At 41.8% G+C, this 19833-nt stretch overlaps 1 protein-coding gene across 1 annotated transcript; it reads left to right on the top strand.

The window, feature by feature from the left end:
- The first annotated feature begins 959 nt into the window (after positions 1-959).
- sim2 (SIM bHLH transcription factor 2) lies at positions 960-19393 on the top strand. The gene is made up of 11 exons (XM_036523237.1): positions 960-1134; positions 8240-8322; positions 8798-8887; positions 12233-12341; positions 13259-13344; positions 14548-14747; positions 15283-15389; positions 16127-16274; positions 16841-17006; positions 17524-17908; positions 18611-19393. Exons 1-11 carry the CDS (start codon positions 960-962, stop codon positions 19339-19341), a joined length of 2280 nt encoding a protein of 759 aa, XP_036379130.1. The 3' UTR covers positions 19342-19393.
- Positions 19394-19833: the final 440 nt, after the last annotated feature.

Consider the following 19833-nt stretch of genomic DNA (forward strand, 5'->3'; position numbering starts at 1 on the left):
GACGAATTGTGAAATCCAGGTAATATAGCTTTGTCTACCGTCTCATAGAAACGCAGTTTTCGTACATCATGAGTGCCTTCGAAAGTCGTTTTAACAGATTTCAATTCAAAGAGAAGTCTCTCAGTAAACACCAGAATGACAATATTTACAATGGATATATCAGCAGATGTGGGCATGAAGAATCTTCTTCCCAGTTTTTGTAAATTTTAACGAACTGGAACATCCTGGATAATGAGTTTTTTGATCGCCTTTTTCCCATAAACACCGGAATTAAAACGAATTCAGTTTTCTTTCCAAGGCATTTGGAATACCCTGCATGTTTTCGAAACCCGAGTTAAGGTAATTTACAGAGATGCTCTTTTTGTAAGATTTTATTTGAACTAATCCCTTGTACCTCATCAAACCGGGCGCGTATCGCTTGGAGACCTGGCAGACGCTAAACATATAGGCTATGTGGCTACCAAAGCCTCAGGTAGTTGCTAACATAATCCCATCGTATTGATGACTTGGGTGCAACATGGAAACCGACACACGCTGTACATTCCGCCTCTCTTTTTCAAATGGTTGAATAAAGCATCGTAACAGAAAAAGTTAACTTTTGTGGACTGTATCGTTATGTCTGTCAAAAATAATTTGCAGCCAATGACAAACAGGGATTTTTTTCTGAACTAAAGACCAGTTAATCTGTTTTAAATAATGGTTTTACCATGTTGTCTAACAATTCCACACATTTTCCCTGCGACAAAGATATGAGGATCAGTAATTCTAAGTGTGAGAACTACGTGTATTTAATGTTTTCACATTTTTATAACAGACGCACATTATATCAAACATATATTGCTCTAACGAATATGACCATATTCTGATTCAGAGATAAAGTGGTACAAGTTTAAACCTTTTTGGATCCGAAGAGGAGGGCGCTTTGTTATGCAAGTGGTATTATTTCGCATCAGTCAGAGATGAAGGAAAAGTCCAAGAATGCGGCGAAGACGAGACGGGAAAAGGAAAATGGAGAATTTTATGAACTGGCGAAATTATTGCCATTGCCCTCGGCAATCACCTCGCAACTGGATAAAGCTTCCATCATCCGCCTAACCACCAGTTACCTGAAGATGAGGGCCGTGTTTCCCGAGGGTGAGTTTTACAATAACGTGAGGTGAAAGTATTATGAATATTATTCATAATCATTACAGAGTCAATGGGCACTTGTTAGTATTACTTGAAATATTATTTGAACTGTACTTACAAATATGAACTCGTTCTTTTTTTTAAAGTGGTTAATTGAAAAACATTTTCTACAGTTGTACTAAATGAATTGAAATGCCACTGTAAATAGCCTTAATGCAATCCATTAATCGACACACAAATATTGTGTAATTTATTGATATGTTTTTGTTGATTTAACAGCCAGTCTGTCAATTGATTGTTTTCAATTAATCCTATTCACGTTTTTACAAAGTATTTTAGACAGACAGACATTTTACTATTATAGGCTATTTTGTGTAAATAATACCGAACACGTGTAGTTTTTGGAAAGTGTAAATGTCCGTCGAAGTGTATTCAAAATGTTTGCCTTTGTCATTGTAAACAGAAGCCGTCCTTTTTAGTGAATCCTAAAGACAGATGTCTGGACAATCACAAACTTACTAGAGGAAGTGGAGAATTATTACATGCATGTTTTAATGTGTGTGCTATTTATTATGATGTTTATTACAGACACCGCGTACAAACACCAATCCTGTATTATTTCTTCCAATTCCCAAAATAGTAGTTTTGGATTATAAATTAGTATAAATGATCCAATTACCTCAAGAATAACGACCACTTCATTATGCCGGATCCAAGAAAATAGCTCCCTTCCCGTTATAACTGATCTGTCATCATTCGTAATGTCATACAAACCTGAATCTTGTTTTTTCTGTGTTGGTGTTAAAACGTATAGGACCCGTCAAAAACGCTGTTAAAGGTGTTTTTCAAATGAGATATGTCCATTCCCCTGTGATTAAAACATCATAGTTTCTGATTCGAAACATTTTAATTGCTTTAGTTTAAGAATACAGACAAAATATTGAAAAACAGCAATGGTTCCTGTTTTCCTTATTAATTTCTTCGTGGAGTTTGATGTCCTCAAAAACTCCTTTGTGACGTTAGGATACGTTTCACAATCAAAGCACAAAACGCTAAACTCGTTTAAGACAGTGTTACTTTTTCTTTCGTGAACATGTTTATTTAAATTGTTAATGATGGCATTTCGTAATCTGAATTCAACTTTGGAGAACTGGTACTGAAAAAAAGCATTGATGTCACCACAAGTTTAATTAAAATGAGCAAACTCATCTTAATCTCGTGTGTGTGTGTGTGTGTGTGGGTGGGTAAAATGTGAATAAAGCTATAGCTAATAATAGCCATTTTTTCATTCTGGAGTAAGTAAATATATATATATATATATATATATATATATATATATATATATAACTAAAACGTGTGTGATATAAAATGGAAGATGATCACATAACCACCCATTTGTTTGTTTTAGTTTAACATATTGTTTACATGTATGTCGCACTGGTAAACCAATATATCAGATCTTATAAAATCACATTTTATATTTGCCTTACATGAAATGGGTAAATGTATACAAGAATTGATGGTGAGTAGCAATGATGCAATTACTGTGAACCAATGGCCAGCTGAATGTTAAAATTAAGTGTCAGATGAGAAAATGTATCTACAAATAGCAGGCCTACATTGACAATACCAATACTCAAAATTATTGTGACCACTTATGGGTTATTTTGGATATTTCAGTAATTCTCTGAAACGTGTTATCGTTTATTTCTTTACATAGTCTTCATTTCCATTTGAGAGGCAACGCGACCTCCATACCTGCAAATGTTTAATGATGCTCCACATGTCAAATGCGTATTCAGAAGTAAAATATCCAAAGTATTACGTAATTAATTTCCATTGTCATCCCCCACATTTTTCTGCAATCAGTGTGATTTTGTAATTAAATCACGATTAGGCTAATCTGAAGTGACACTTTGTGGGAGCTGAGGTCACTCATACCTAAGTCCTATGTGCCAAAATATAATGCAATCATTGTGAAACAGGGGTCATCAGAGCCTCTATTTTTTAAGTGGAAGAACGCTTTGAGCATGTGCCAATGCGTCAGCGCTGCTTTAGGCTACATTCATTTCTAGCTGTCAGATGCTAATAAACAAAATTATGCATTGTGTGTACTTCTCATATTCTCGTCCTGAACATTGCAAGGACTAAACGTGAAATGTCCTTGTTCACTGGAACACGAAGTGATTTTATACGGCTTGTGTTTTTAGACAGTCAAAATGTTAAATATGCATAGTAGCCTTAGGGGAAAAAAGTTGGATTTAGTCTATTTAGCTGAAAGTTGTCGGAAGTCAGGCACGAAAGATGCTTAGAGTATAACAAGTCCATTCTATTTTAATGCCAATGTCCTATGTAGTAATAATAATAATAATAATAATAATAATCGATCCTAGATGCATTTTTTCCCCACAAAGCAAGTCGTGGCAAGACAATACAACGTATGGCAACAATGTGTTGTACATATAAGACATTTTCTAAATAGGCCTACACCTACTGCTGAGTAAAAAAACGTTACGCTGCTGTCGCCAGCTATACTGCAGGTGAAAGTTGTTTAAAACAACTGTCCCAGACACTTATCGTGAGGTCCATTCCGCTGCCTTTAAATCATATATTGGAAATGGCCTACCATCTGATGGTAGCCATCCATTTTTGACTGGAGACGACTTGCGGGAATTACAATTGATTAGCCCCTTTTCACAACGTCACGATTTTACATGATTTTTCGATTAATGCCTCATTGTCCACATGGAGTGTAATGATGGCAGTTACAATTGTGTCTTGATTTAAGATACGCTAACGAGCCCTGACTAAACCAACCTTGATCAATCCCTCTTATCACAAACTACAAACTTACTGCATTTCAAAAAGAGATTCTTTATGGAGTGCGAACTCTAAAAAGTACAAAAGTTACTACTGGTTGAAGATTTGTCATTTTTGATTAGACGGGCGGCTGAAACTTGTCACATAAACAGGTTGAGACATAACATCATATGAGGAGGGCCATTTGGACCAATGAAAATCTATTCCAAAACAAATCGATGTATGGAAATATCACATGGAAACATGGAAACAAATATTTTGACAGATTATCTTTCTATTTATTTGTTTAGTTACATTTAGTTTAGTTATTACATCGCGTGTGTTTTTATTTCCCATTCATGGGTACAATATGTACATATTTATCAGTTTCCGTTGTCATTCTTAAAACAGCTCAGGGAAAGAAAATTATACACTTCGTCAATATGTCATAAGAGATCTGGAAGAAAATATGGAAATGGACGCCTTGAGACCTTTTCTATAAAGGGCAAAGGTGGTAAATCACTTACCTGTGGGTTGGTGAATTCATTGTTCTCAGACAAATTGTCGACGCTTTTGAAGCTCAGTACTCAGTACTTTATTTTGTATGTAGGCCCATGCCGGTAAGGCAATACTCATTTTCAGTTCACAATGCTGTTGGATGCTCACAATGCTCACTCTTTTTCGTTTTAGTATGACATGGTGCTGTTATTGGACCACAAAACTAAAGGCATTAACGTGCATTGATAGCCAACGCAAACTGGATATTGCCAAAAGGTTTACGATTGTATTCATTTGGTGATGAATCTGCGGGAATTGTGAAGCTGGAGTTGGAGAAGGAGTTTTTAAAATCTATTTGATGTACTGTATATACATGTAGGCCTATGACGTGTATGATTCTAGACATGCATTTTATTTGACAAGAATAAATGCTTCCAGCGGGAACGCAGAATTATTTTGAGGCCGTAGTATTCCCTGTATTCTTCATAAACAAGCCCAAAAACCAAGTAGTTAGCAGATTTGTCTTGACTATTGTAGATTGGTTCTCTTAATTCCCTTGGTTTCCTAACGTAGATAAGTTGTTTCTTAGTTCTCTTACTCTGACCGGAACCATTTATAACATCACCTAGAAATGTGATCCATAAAACGTTTGATCACCGGGAAACAAACTGTCGTAATTGTCAATTGACAAAATTACATCAAATTTATTCTCAAATAGATTTTAAAAAATCTTACCCTTTTATTCTTTCATTGTGTTACTTATGACCGTATTATGGACTATAGCCTATAAAATAGACTAAACAATAAAACGATAATAGAACAGGCCACTACTGTTCGATGTCAAACATTTTAATGGCAGTATTTTCAGATGAGAAAAATTTAATGAGCTACTAAATCACCCCTTTGCTATGAGTATTATAAGTCCACCCTCAGAGAATAATGCAGGTCTGATCATCACGACTTAATAGAAACCAAATTTGAGGCCTTGAAAAGAGCATACAGTCTTGGTATGTAATTCTGGCACATGGTTGAAATCGCTAAACTTCTAAATTAAATATCTTATTGATCTGGTAATTTATCCGATACAAGATGAATGAATGAACCCGTTACAACAACCTATACATTGCTAAATATAACTTAAGGAAATGTAGACTTCAGAAATAGGGATGATCAAAAGTAAAAAAAAAAAACCTTCATAATTTTATTTTGTGTTACCAAGGGGGTGATTCAAAGTAAAAAAAAAAAAAAATCAAGCTTACAGCTACAACACATATTTTGTTTATTTCAGGTTCAGCTGAAAGGAAAAGTTGTACAGTGAGAAAAAAGTGTCATTGGCTTTGGTTTATTATTGAAATGCAATGGAGTCAAAGTAGTCACCTTTAGAACTTGAAATCTTACTGGAATTAGGATAGTTTGAATGAATACTGATTTAGATCAATCAAAAGCATCAACATTTAGCAATGAGAAGAAAGTGCTACTTAAATGTTCTTTGTGGTACAAATGTTACATTTATAGTAGCCTTGTCATTTTGTCCCCAAACATGCTTGATATTAGCGTACTGCTTCAGTAAAATAATGAAAGTCTTTAAAATGAAGTCAAAGATGAATGCTTAATTTGAAAGTACTACATATTATAGTTAAATTGTTAACAACTGTGAATAATAATCATGTTTCTAGTTCTACTCTGTCTGCACAGTTTTTGAACTACGCTTGGCATTTTTATCTACTAAGGCTGTTCAAATTTCCCTAGGAAGCAGCTTTTGCCAAACAAGAAATAATAATACATAAAAACGTGTGTTCTCACTACTGCTTTGTGAGATGTGAGATTTGTGAGATGTCTTTTGTGCTTTTATACTTATTTCCAATGTGATGCAACTCCATTGTTTCGTAATAAATAAGATTACATTTTTTGATCTTAGAACATTTTTGTATCAAGCCATCAGGAATGAAGTACCCAAAGACTGGAGATGACCATCCCTGGTCTAGTGCCATTTGTGTTAAAATAGTACTCTGAATGAAAGCGTAAGTGATAAACCAGTCCTTTGAGAGCGGGATCTTGTGCACATACTTCCCTGGTGTTCATAGCAACAAAGGGAATGTACTAGAGCACTGAAGAGCCGAGTGTTTGGCTCAAGTCGGATACTGGAGAGTGCCAGTATTCAGGAATGTCTGCTCGGTTTAAGGTGACTGATTGGAGAATCATCTTCTTGCATGCAGGGATAGGGGAAGCAAACCGATTTTTCAGGTGTGTGTTGAATAATGCAGAAATGCAAATATTTGTTCAGACATCCACGTAATCCTATATTTCTGTTAGACCAAGGCCCAGTTTAACAACAATGCAGTTTGTGGTTAGGTTTAAATATTCAAATTAGCTAAGCTCTCATTCTTAGACATTGGCTGTACAACCTCATGAGTTCAGCAGTCACTAAAATGGAAGCGATATAGTTTGAAAATGTACTTAATCAAAGTGCCAACTGCAGTTGTAGAACTACTTCTTGAAATAGTTTCTGAGCGCAAATATTTTTGGTGACTAGAAATAACTCTTTCAGGTCTCCTGAATTACTACTAAACCTTTTTGTGTAAATATCAGCAGAAGTCTACATGTGACTGCATTTGAATTCCAGGAATTCTCCACCCAAATTCATCCCATCAAGACCTCCACAGTCCATGGTGTAAGATATAGTAATGTCATTTCTCTCCAGTGCTGTCTTTCATAGTTGTCAGGTTCTGTGCAGTAATTCCCAGCCTCACTGCAGCATTCGTTGCTACTTGATACTAGAGCTGTTTAGTTTCTTGCGTAAGCCATAAGCCATAGCAGTTACAGCATAGATAAATGCACACATACATAAACACACACATGTACACAGACATCCTATATACATGTGGACGTACAATACATATGCAAATATTTTTTGTGCCGTAAAGGTGATTGTGTGCTCTGGCAGTGTACGGCATAGTGACAGAGAGAAATGAAGGACACTCTGTGTGGCTCTGGGTGAATGCACTTGTGTGGCTCCCCATGTCAGCCAATGAAGCCAGCCCCAGAAGCCCGATCGGCTGCCTCTCTGAAACAACACGGGTGCCATTAAGCGCTCACTTCAACTGTTGAGGCTGGCCCCGAGCCATCCGTTAAAATGGAGCTGGAGGCATTGTGTCAACAGCGCTCTGTGTGTCTTTCCAGATGAGTCGTGGCAGTGCCAGAGATGCCGAGATGATTTGTTGCGAGCTGTGAAATCTCATCAATGAACGAGGTGTATTCGGCGCAGCTCAGAGCCAGTGGCAGGGGAAGGGCTGGGTGGAGAGTCCGTCATGAATGGGAACAGTTAGAATTTGTATTTTTCTCCCATTTTTTTTCTAAAGGGGGGCGGGGGTAGTTCAACATCTGCAATGCAAATGTATTGTGATTTGGCAATTATTTCCAAATGTTCTGTACGCTTTCCTCGTTCCTCTCCACAAATGGCAGTCCATTAGAAAGTACGTTGTAAGGGGAATGCAGTCACACAACCAGGTCCTGTGAGGGCGGTTGGTCATAACGGTCAGTGTTCATGGATATGTTAAGAGAGAATGCTGGGCTGCTAGTAACAGATTATGTTATTACATTATCGTTATTTAGCAGACGCTCTTATCCAGAACAACTTATATAGGTCACAGTTTATCCCATTAAACGGCTGGATATTTCCAAATCTGAGTGAATCTATCAGTACAGAAGTAGCAGTTCGGCTAAATCACAGCAATGGTGAAAAGTGAGCTTTTCATACCGCTTTCCAAGAGTTTGGGGCAAGCGGTAAAGGCCCTGCCCTCTGTGCCCCCTACAGGTCTCGGAGAGGCGTGGGGGCAGCCCTCTCGAATCAGCCCATTGGACAACATGGCCAAAGAACTGGGATCCCACCTGCTCCAGGTGACCATGCTGTCTCCATCCTCTAGATCAATGCTACACACAACAGCGGACATACAACCTTTTCGAATACAGATTTGTTGAATATTATTACAAAGATCTGCTATAATGTGTAAATGTGTTTTACTCATGTCATATACGTGTCTGAGTTTTCATGGACAAATTATTAATTAAGCTGTGGCAAGAGAATAAAAATCTAGGAAGCATTCACACATACTTGAGGTTAAAGGACATTTTAAAAATAAGCTGTGACAAGTAGCAGATGGTAAAGCATTATGTAACAGGGATGAATGCTGTTCCTTTTGACAGTGGTATGAAATAGTAGAAATGTAAAGCATCATTAGGTAGAATTAGAGCAACACATACTTCTCTGAGCCTACGTAAATTTACTGCGTTTGTTCCATCCGGTGTGTGCGTAGAGCTGGTGTGCTTCATTGGAATCCTTCAATAATAATGTTCTGTTTTATTTTTTTTCCAGACTCTGGATGGCTTTGTGTTTGTGGTTGCCTCAGATGGTAAAATCATGTACATCTCAGAGACTGCCTCTGTCCATCTGGGTTTATCACAGGTGGGTGTGTTGAAATTTTCAGTTACATTTCCCTCTCAATTACATTTCCTCTGGACTGTCTCTCCCATTTCAAATTTGATCATCATTATGTATTGTATAATCATAGTAACACCAAACAGTTATAATAATAATAATAATAAATATAATACTATCAAGTTCTTTAAGAAAGTCCTTATCCAAAGCAACTTACATCGTATAATATCAAATCCAAATAAAACGAAAGAGGTAATACTAAGCAATAGATATGCAGTTGTGCTGCAAATAGAGCTTGAAAAGACAGATCCCCAGGATGCTGGGGGGGGGGGGGGGGGGGGGTCTTTGCACATGTTGTCTGTAGTGTATGGCATTCTTACTCAAATCAAAGCTGATTGTAGAACACCTGCTCCCAGCTACAGGGATTTTAATTACTGAATTAGACAACTCAATGCAGCGCAAAGGTTGCCCAGGTTTGATGGACAGGAATTAGCAGAAGACACTAACTGGTGCTGGCTGGCTTCGTGTCCCTGCTGTGACTTGCCATATACCGTTTGTGACAGTCTGCAAACCCCACAAAGCTCTGGTGTGAACGGCGCTTGTGAAAGGCTCGTGCAAGGCTTGGAAACATTACAGATCAGCCAATGATTGATGTCCTTGCAGCTCGCAGGCAAAAAAAGGTGCAGTCCAAACAGCTGCAGTATGCACAGGGTGCACACTGGCGTTACAGGTGGAAGGACTCATTCCGGCAGTGCAGAGGGACTGGGGCAGGCTGAGAGAGAACTGTCTCGCTCATGAAAAGGGCTCGAGACTCCACCTGTTACAGGCAGGGCTCTGCACAAACAGAGGATTTAGTTGAGCCACAGGAATCAGATCCACTGATTTTCCCTGTTCTCGGCGGATGTGAAAAGCACGCAAAGAGCCCTCCCGGTGGTTTCTGTGTTACCTTCGGTTATAATGGAGGCGTGCACGAGCGTCTCGGAGGGTGGCAGCTGCCCTCCAGAGCAGAATGAGAGAGCTTTACTGTGTCTTCCTAAAAGTAGCACTCTTTGTGAGACAGCAGTTCGTCTACAAACACAGATGAGATGTATTGAATTTTATTGAAGTGCATTGTTTTGCATTCAGAGAGGGATGCTGGAGGGGCTGTCAAATATTTCCTTTTTATCACATTCATTCAGAGCATCGATTCAAAAGTAAAATTGCAGGGGGTGATTTGTTGTGCTAAAATGAGCACCTGGGCTTGTTGTTAAACTGTTATAATGAATTTATAACAATATAATTGCTATAATGAATGGAAGGCTACTTAACATTTTTTTTTTTAGTATGTGCAAAATATTTTCCTAATGTTGAATTGCAAAAAACTAAAATGTAACAAGCAACACAAAAGACAAAAAGTAAATGTTTCACTGGAAATGAGGCTAGGTGCCTTTGCACAGCATGGTTCTGGGGTGGTGACTGCACGGTGGTTTCAATGGTGCTCTTCCAAACATGCTGAGGGGATTGAACAGGTCAGAGCACATCTGCTGAATGGCCAGCATGAATCATTACCATTATCAGCCGGCTCCTGTCTCCTACCTATTAAGGCAGGCGTTGTATTCGAAGAATCATGAGCGCTGACTGTATCATCAAGCACAGTTTCCTCTGCATGGGTTTGCACATGTCATTATCAAAAAGTAAGAACAGCAGAGAAATCGAGACACGTGGTTCGTGAGCAGAAGAAGAGGAAGGATATTCCCCCAAATGGCTTGTTTATGTTCTTTGGAGCATTCATGATCATATTACCAAACGCTTTGCTCTTGATTTTTACTTTGTAATAAATAAATGTTAATTTTTACATTTTACATATGTTTTACATTCTGGAATTGCTGAATTTAATTAAGAAAGCCTTGGGAGAAACTGGAAAAAATGAATGTCATAATACTTTCTTGAATTCATCACTCAAACGGCATGAGCTTGAATAGAGACAGGACTACTGTGAGTCTTTTGCTCTTACAGTTCAAAGAATGGAAGGGAGTCAAGTATGCCAACATAAAGAGCATATGTTTGCAGGGGAAAGGAGAGCGTTGGCCTTGGTGAGTCGAAACTCAGAGCCCTTAATGCTTCACCTGAGCAAACTGCAGAAGACTTGACCTGACAGGTGCTGCGCGCAGACAGCTTTCAATAGGAAGCTTAAGGGTGTCAGACGGTGAGCAGGGGCAAGCTTGTTCTTTTCACACCGGGGCCATGCTGTCAAAACAAGCGCCGCCATTCAGACGGTATTCAGTACACATGTAACCGTATGCAAATGGTTCTGCTGTCACGCATGTGGCAGGAACACCTGCATGGCTGAGCATTCAAATGCAGTCTCCTGCGTGCGCGCTCGAATGCTCGCGTACGGTGCGCCCAGCTCATTATTACGCTGTTAAACCTGGGAACCGGAGTTGGAGTAAAGTCTGGGTGACCAAACGGCATGCATTACACCGTTGAATTTATTCCTGTGGGGAAAAATGTACGTACCAATGTCCAGCTTTTAGGAGGATTGCTTGTCACCATAGCAACATTCACAGGGAGGTTTTTACAGGGCAGAGTCACCTTGTGGGTGAAAGTAAGTGTATGTTTTCTGTCAGCAGCAGTCTGTCATGTAACCACTCCTCTGTGACTGCATCCCTCAGGCAGGTCTTGCACATGTTGTTCTCCCATTCCTTCACTCGTCACCGTTTGTGTGGCACTTTACATACCCCAAAGCCACAATGCTCTTTAACTACAAAGCTGGGATTAATCCATTGGACTGATGCTGTGAAGAAACCAATTTGTACTTGAAGTGCTGAGCAGCGACCCGCTTTGGTGTCTGATCCGACCCACAAATTTGGAAGGAAAAATAGATCAAAGTGTAACAAGGGACGTTGTTTTGTTTTCACATGCAAATTCCCCTTTTTTCATAAATTAACCCCTCTGTTCCCTGTCGCCAGCCTGTTTAGATCTGCTGTTAACTTGGGCGCTCAGCTGAATGGGGCGCAGAGATCGATTTCAGAAGCAGTGGGAGGTTTGCCCCCCCACAGCACCCTACACAATAGGGCTTTGTCTGAGGTGATGTCATCCCAAAAAATGACACAATACTTATCACAAAACGCCAATCATAAAAGGACTGTCCTCCCTCCCAGACACTTCATCACTGAGGAGGTGTAGTAAGGGGATTAAATAGCTATCAGCAAATGATGAGAATGAATGTAAATCTTTTCAGTTGGCTCAAACTCCCTCATCCCTGCGGAAAGTTCTATGCCTGTTTGGGAGCATGACAAAAAAGACACGCATGCCACTGAATCAGGTGGCTGTTTCAGCTGGAAGTGAAATGTGAAGTCCACACATCACTGCTTGTGTCTGCGCTTATCTCAGGTGGAGCTGACCGGGAACAGCATCTTCGAGTACATCCATCCATCGGATCATGACGAGATGACGGCAGTACTGACTGCCCATCAGCCCCTCCACCCTCACTTCCTGCAAGGTACAACCAGAAATCAAGCAGGCTTCATTGGGATGACCCATCAGAGCTCAGTGACTGCGTGCTGATTTAGCAGAACTATGTATTCTAGTGCTGTTCACCGTTTGCTGTACAGTGGTATTAACAGATTTTTCCGGTATTCATGTCTGCGTTCAACTGCATCACGCCATTTCTCAGTAATCATTTGTCCTTAATGCAATTCTGCTTTTATGACATTTGTAGAATTTTACATTAAGATCTTTAATACATTTTATTCTACATTATTAATGTGCCTTGTAGAAATCTTGCCCAGAGATACATGGGGTATCTTTTTACATATTATTAATTTATATTGCTAGATGCTTACCGAAGCAATTTGGCTTCAATGCCTTGCACAGAGCTACAGTAGCAGTGTCATTGTAGATTCAAACCCGCAACCTGCATTACTGCTAACATCCATGTTAGAATAGAACATCTGCGGGTTCTCTTTGTATAAGAATAAAAAAATGCAGAGAACCATAAAAGATGTTATTGGTCTGCACTATAATTCAGTGTACAATTCAATGTGTACTGCACAATAATGCAGAGGTTGAGCAAAAAAAAGAAGTTTTCCTCATATCTGAAGGCACACTGTCATTATTGTTTTTGAAAGGACATTACCTGTCAATGGCACTCACAGGCTACAGAGTGCCATTCACTGGTGAAATTTAATAAGAGTCGGCCCTACAGGATTACCTGGCTTTGACCATGCAGAGGGCCCAAGCCCACAGCTGCCGCTGAAGCATGGGCGAGCTGGAGGAGACTGCGTTAACATACGCTGTTTCATTTTATCACCGGGAGGACCGTGTAGCTTAAGCTGCACTGATGCTTATATTGTTGGGGGATTGGAGGGGGGGTGGTGGTATTGCCTTTCTCACGACTTGCGTGTGCTTGCCTTGCAGAGTATGAGATGGAGCGCTCCTTCTTTCTGAGGATGAAGTGTGTGCTGGCCAAGCGGAACGCCGGTCTGACATGTGGAGGCTATAAGGTGGGAGACGGATCTGCCATATGTACCATATCTATCTTGTGGTGAGCGCCTTAGATCCCTGACTACCAGAACTAAACTCACATTCAGAGTTCTTTGGTGCTTGACATTTATTTTTTATACCTATTTTACTTATGGAAAACTAAATCAGATACTTTCATGCTATATGGTACTATATGCTGCAAATTACATGCATTTGATGGCAAGATTAATGGAATGCCAACAAACGCATTCCAAGTTCTTAAAAGAATGGGAGGACAAAGTATGGTTGGTTGTCAGACCGTGGAAGCATTGGGCTCAAGGAAAAATGTCTCGTCTTTCAGTGAGTAAGCGCTGTGAGTCTCTGCAGCAGCTTAGTTCTTTCTGAGAGCCCTACCTGCATGCCTTCATGCAGAAGTCTCTTAGAATGGATGGGTTTCCCCTGAAATACATCCATCACAGTACTTCTCCCTGGTAATTTTTTTTTTCCTGTAGAACAGCTGTATTCCTCAGCGTTCCGCAAAATTTCTCTCAATCAGCGCTCTCCATAAATCAGCCAATGATTGCTTCGACGATTTACTTTTTAAATTTACTCAGGCAATAAACAAGCCGTTTATGTTAAGTACAGAATAAATCATCCCAGACTGGGGAGTGCTGCTGAGAGCTGGGGTGCGCTGCGCGGGTAAACAGGAAGTGAGAAAGATAAATAGAGCAGAGCAGGTTCCCATTAGCGCCGAAGCGCGTGCTGATCTCGGCAGCGGCGGGTGGGGGGGGGAAGCGGCCTCTACCTGCTTCAGGCAGCAGGTGATGAAAATGCTGGGTCACCGAATGAAGCCAGTGCGTGCCCCACCGCTCTGTGCAAAATGTCCTAATGTCTCAACTAGCGTCTGATCGATATGAATTCACTTGCTTTTTACAGAGAGATAACTGATGAATAGAGCATTGTGCTTTGGGTTATTACTGATACAAAGCATGAGGTTGTCTACTCCATAGATACAGAAATGGTAGACTAGAACTGGGGGGTCCACACTGTCCACAGTAGAATCATCTTCTAACTCTATGATTGAAACTGCTTTGAGTGAGTTCTAGAGCATGTTGTCTATGAATGACACCGTCTAGGCTTTAATGGACAGGACTGTGGAATGCACATACAACAGAGAATTTAATCTGAAGAGGCAATGATGTGTATGTGGTTTAATCCCCATGCCCTCCACCCCTGGCCCCCAGGTGATCCACTGCAGTGGGTATCTGAAGATCCGACAGTACGTGATGGACATGGCGCTGTATGACTCCTGCTACCAGATCGTGGGGCTGGTGGCAGTGGGCCACTCACTGCCCCCCAGCGGCATCACCGAGATAAAGTTGCATAGCAACATGTTCATGTTCCGTGCCAGCCTGGACCTCAAGCTTATCTTCCTGGACTCACGGTAAGGGCACCCCTGATTGCACTTCTTCCTGTGTGGAGCACAGCTTGTTATCTTCCTTCTTGTGGTTCCAGTAGAGTCAGCTTGCCATTTTACAGGAAATACCTCCCACCGATGTCGATTATGAGTAGGTATTGGCTAAAAAAAAAGTACCTAAAAGGAAACCATGTTGGTTACAGCTATATAGCATTCTTGAGTGCAGCTGTTATGAACACATACCATTTATTGCAAGAGGCACAGGAAGCACTACAGTATATGTGAAAGTACTATACAAAAGCATGATCAAATTAGTTTTAAATAATAAGCTACTGAGAGAATAATATTAAATAAATAAACTATTTCCAATTGTTTGTCAATCTGTTTAATGTATTTTCACATCAATGGATAATAGAAAAACATTTACATTTGATGAGCATACCTTTTCATTCTGTAAATAATTTTGGAACCAGTTGAGATGGTAATGTTCTCTTCCTTGGTTCAAGTGTTTACCTTCACAAACCACACCTTAACGCCTCACACTTACCCTTGTGTGTCACAGGGTGGCTGAGCTGACAGGCTACGAGCCCCAGGATCTGATAGAGAAAACCCTGTATCACCATGTCCACGGCTGTGACGTGTTCCACCTGAGATATGCCCATCACCTGCGTGAGTCCGCTGCAGTCACCATGACCACCTGAGGACTATGACCATCATTTATACCGACAGAGAAAACTAAACCTGGTGTTTCCCACTAGAACGTTTCTAATGCATTGTGGGAACATAAACATCAATGTATGCTTTATTGTTTAAGGCAGCTGGGGTTTTCAGTTAGCAACCACAAATAACATGTGGGTTGACTCCCAACCAAGTCCGCAGAAAGAGTGGGGCAGCTCTGTAAATTGCGATTTGCAATCACATTCCAGGATTTATGCTAATCAGGATCTACGAAAGACCCCCTCCGTGTCTGGGATGCTGCGGGTCGGGGCTGGGGTCGTGCCTAAGAGGAAAGCCAAGGTTTCCATACTAATCAGACAATACAAAGCACTCGTTTTTATTGTTTTATTCATTCACACAGTTACATTCACAGCAGCGCCAGTAGACATTATGCCTCTCAATAAGCTTGGTTATTTGAATTACAAATGAAATGCTACTTTGGTAAAAAAAAAAAAAAAACCTTTATTGAATTAAGCGATGGTGATGTTGTGTTTTGCTGATTTATGACAAAGTGTTTCTGACACGTTTTTTGTTTTAAATTACAAGACACAAGCCACATATACAAGCCTTAACGCATTCATATTCCCTCTCTGAGCTCTCCATTGACACCCTGTTGTGGTGTGTTGTGTTGATGGAAACATGCCATAGGAGACTAGTGTGAAGAGGTTCTTTCCCGGCTTGTCTTGCAGTACTCGTGAAAGGCCAGGTCACCACCAAGTACTACCGTCTGCTGTCCAAGCATGGGGGCTGGGTGTGGGTGCAGAGCTACGCCACCATCGTGCACAACAGCCGCTCCTCACGACCGCACTGCATTGTCAGCGTCAACTATGTCCTAACGTGAGTGCCCCCCTCTGATTCCTCTGAAGTGATTGGCTATAAATACACCTAACACACCCTTTCCTTTCCACAGCTTGGTAGCTATGCTGTGGACTTCTGCTGTGAGACCCAGCACTTACATTAATTTCTTGGTGTGTAATGCTGAAAGCCAAACTGTGTCTTCACTGCTACTTGTAGCGCTGAGTTTTTTATGCTTTCTGTGGTGTGTAATGCTGTCACAAGCTCTGTTAGCCTCTGGGGTGTCCCATGATTTCTATGGTGTCCAGTGTTGAACAATCCGTGCTGCGTGTGGCAGCCATTCTATATTCCACCTGCTTTCTGTGGTGTGTAATGTTGAAACAAGGGCTGTTTTCATCCAGGTCCTCTAGATCTCATAGCTGACTATGGTGTGTAATGCTGAAACAAGCTCTCTTCGCTTCCAGCCACTCTAGATTTCACATGCTTTCTATGGTGTGTAACGCTGAAACAAGCTGTGCTGTGTGCTGCCCGCCACTGGCAGCTCCAGTGCTGTCAGAGGTCCCGCTGTTGGGTGTGATGCTAAAACAGGCTGCTCTGTGTTCCCGCAGGGAGATTGAGTACAAAGACCTGCAGCTCTCCCAAGACCAGACCAGAGCTGCCAAGCCAGGCCTCGCCTTCAAGACCACACTCACTTCCTCTCAGGACTCCCGCAAGCAACTCAAAGCCAAAGCAGTCAAGATCAAAACCAAACTCAAATCTGCTCCCTACCCCCAGGTAAGGTTCAGTTTCTGTTCTGCCGTAAACACCAAAACAATACAAACTGAATACAAATGGATGTTAGCAGTTCCGCTAACACCCCATCGTGAAGGGGCAATGATGTCTTCATGAAAGCAGTTAAAAACGAACAGCTTTGGGACTCACCTATTCATAAGGCAGTGTCTTTTCGTATGGTAACACCAGTGCAAGATGCAAAAAATATAGTTTGCATATTGTAAAATAAAATGGAATGATTCTGAACTGCTACACCAAATTCAAGTTAGCTTTATTGGTCTGACAAAGTAACACATTCAAAAAAGCAAATAAAGCATTTATATAAAAAAATAACAATTAGGCAATAATTATGTAACAATAATGAAATAATATATTGTACAGATACTGTGATGCCCTAGTTTCTCATTCACTGCACTTCAAGAAATTACCTCAATAAATGGGACAATTCAAGCACTATTTCTGTTAATTTCGTAGCCGCGGGAAATATTTGGTTTTCACTCCTCGACTCTTTGTCTCCAAGGCGAACAGTTCCTTTCATCCAGACAAAATGGAGTGCTCATCTCAGGCTTTGAGCTGGAAGGAGAGCCCACCGTACAGCCTGACCCCCTGCCAGGAGGCAGGGGCCATGCCGGATGGCGGCGAGGTGCTGTGCGGGGCGCCCTACGGGCTGGCCTTCCCCTTCCCTTACGGACACTTCCCCGCGGACTCCCCCACGCTGGTCGGGAGGAAGCTGCGGCCGCCCCAGGGCTCACCCTGCCAGGCTGCGCGCCAGCTCTTGAGCTCCCTGCAGGCCCGGGGCGAGGGCCGCTGGAGCGGTGCCAACCCCTGCTCCGCCCGCCCCTCCAGGCCCCTGCACGGCCATGGCCTCAGCACCTCCCCACTCCCCTGCGCCGCCACATATCCAGGTACCGCAGCACAGCACCCCCCGGCTTCAGCCCAGGGGACTCGTCCGGGATAATATGAAACACGCACTAAAGCCTTAAAAAAGTCACAACTTAAATGCTCTTCCACTGTCTGCCTGGCAGGATACAATATCCCCTTACTGACCCTGCCAAGTCTGAGATGAGGCAAATCTAATGATTGAAGAAAAAAAAACACCATTTCCTTAATGGCGGTTAATTAAGTTTCCTGAAATGGACTGATTTGCTGCCATCTCTCTGCTTTTCTCTCAATTATTATGCACTCATTCTCTTTAAGACCTTGAATGAGTCGAATGTACCATGCATTCCTATGCAGAGCAGCACTGGCGTAAAAACAACAGTTAGCTGTGCAGCTAAACCTTCTTACAATTTTGCGAAGTGGATCTTATCTTATTCTACCATGATGGTCACTTGGGATTTAGAGAGGAGGATTAGTGGAAGTGCTATCTGTTCGTTTTTTTTATAGGGGTGGAAAGGGAAAATTCAATAGCATTTTATTTCTGAAAAGCTATCACTCTTTGGCAAAGAAGCAGGTATGCCCAAATATATTTATGGATGGCACATTGTCTCCACAGTCCTAGACAGGGATGTTTGTGAGAGAACCCGGGGCCGAATCTGCTGCATCACTCAGTGCATTTTTTCCCCTGATGTCACCAGTTGAGCTCTACTTGCTTTAACGTACCATTTCATCTCCAACCGCAGGGCCTACAGCCAGCAGAAGATACGCCAGCGAATCGGCGCATGAGGGCTTTTCCATCTGCTCAACCTCCAGACCTAACAGCAGGTTCAAGGAAGAACCTTACGAACATAACACGGTTGGCCAGACCAAGACAGAGGCCAGGCTGCACACTCCTCAACAGGTCATGAAAGAAGACAGCAAGATGCAGTTCATCCGAGACCCCAAAGACTCCCTGGGCTGCGTGGAGAAGCCCCTCCCCGGACCCCTGGCCAGCCCCCCGCTGAGCAAGGCCAGCTGCGAGCACCCCAGGCCCCTCCACAGCCTCAGCCAGCACTTGCCCATGCAGGTGGTGCTGGAGCAGAGGCGGAGGCTCTGCATGGTGGAGTCTCAGTACGCACACCTGGCCGAACACGCCGCCCTGGAGCAGATGGATAACAACGGGGAGCGCGGGGCCCCCAGGTTGACGGAGCAGGGGGGCGAGGAGGAGCAGAGGATGTTCATGGGACAGGCCCCTTACGTGTCTCTCAACTTCCACCACGTCCTTGCCAAGCACGGCTCCTTCCAGGCACCGCCATATGCACTGGCGGGCCATTTAACGGACAATTACGGCTACAGGGGGGAAGAGGTGAACCCCTACATCTACAAAAGCCAAAGCCCTGCCTCCAGTTCGTCACCAGAGACTCATAGAGAAATCCCCCACTACATTGGCACGTCTGTTATCATCACCAATGAGAGGTGACACGCTCCAGGTGTCACAAGTGGGCTGAGAGGAGTCACCTGACCCTCCCATGCCCTGGGACTTATGCTTAATTACTTTGATCTGATCAGATGTATGTTACCAGAAGCTGTTACTGTAAGAGGTGCAAGACGAGACACATTTTTCTAAGATTCAGCCCTCACACATACATTGTTCAGCCATAGTTGTTAACTGATATTTTATACACTATGAATAATGTACCAATGTCAGACTCCTCAGAGGGGAAGAAACTGTAATTTCAGGTTTACTGCCTGAACATTTTATATTTTTGCAGACTATTTAGCGGTTAGCATATTTAATGTATTGCCATCCTAGTTCTAACAGTTTTGTAATAGAATACCAATACTTATGAAAAAAAGCATTCATAAAAAGATCACCAAAATCTTAAACCTGGCCTGGAAGTGTAGACAGATGAAAATGCTGAAACTGTATCCAAATTTTTTGTTTTCAGAGGCAATTGTACTGAGCTGCTGG

Source organism: Megalops cyprinoides, chromosome 3, assembly GCF_013368585.1.
Source record: "Megalops cyprinoides isolate fMegCyp1 chromosome 3, fMegCyp1.pri, whole genome shotgun sequence".
NCBI lineage: Eukaryota > Metazoa > Chordata > Actinopteri > Elopiformes > Megalopidae > Megalops > Megalops cyprinoides.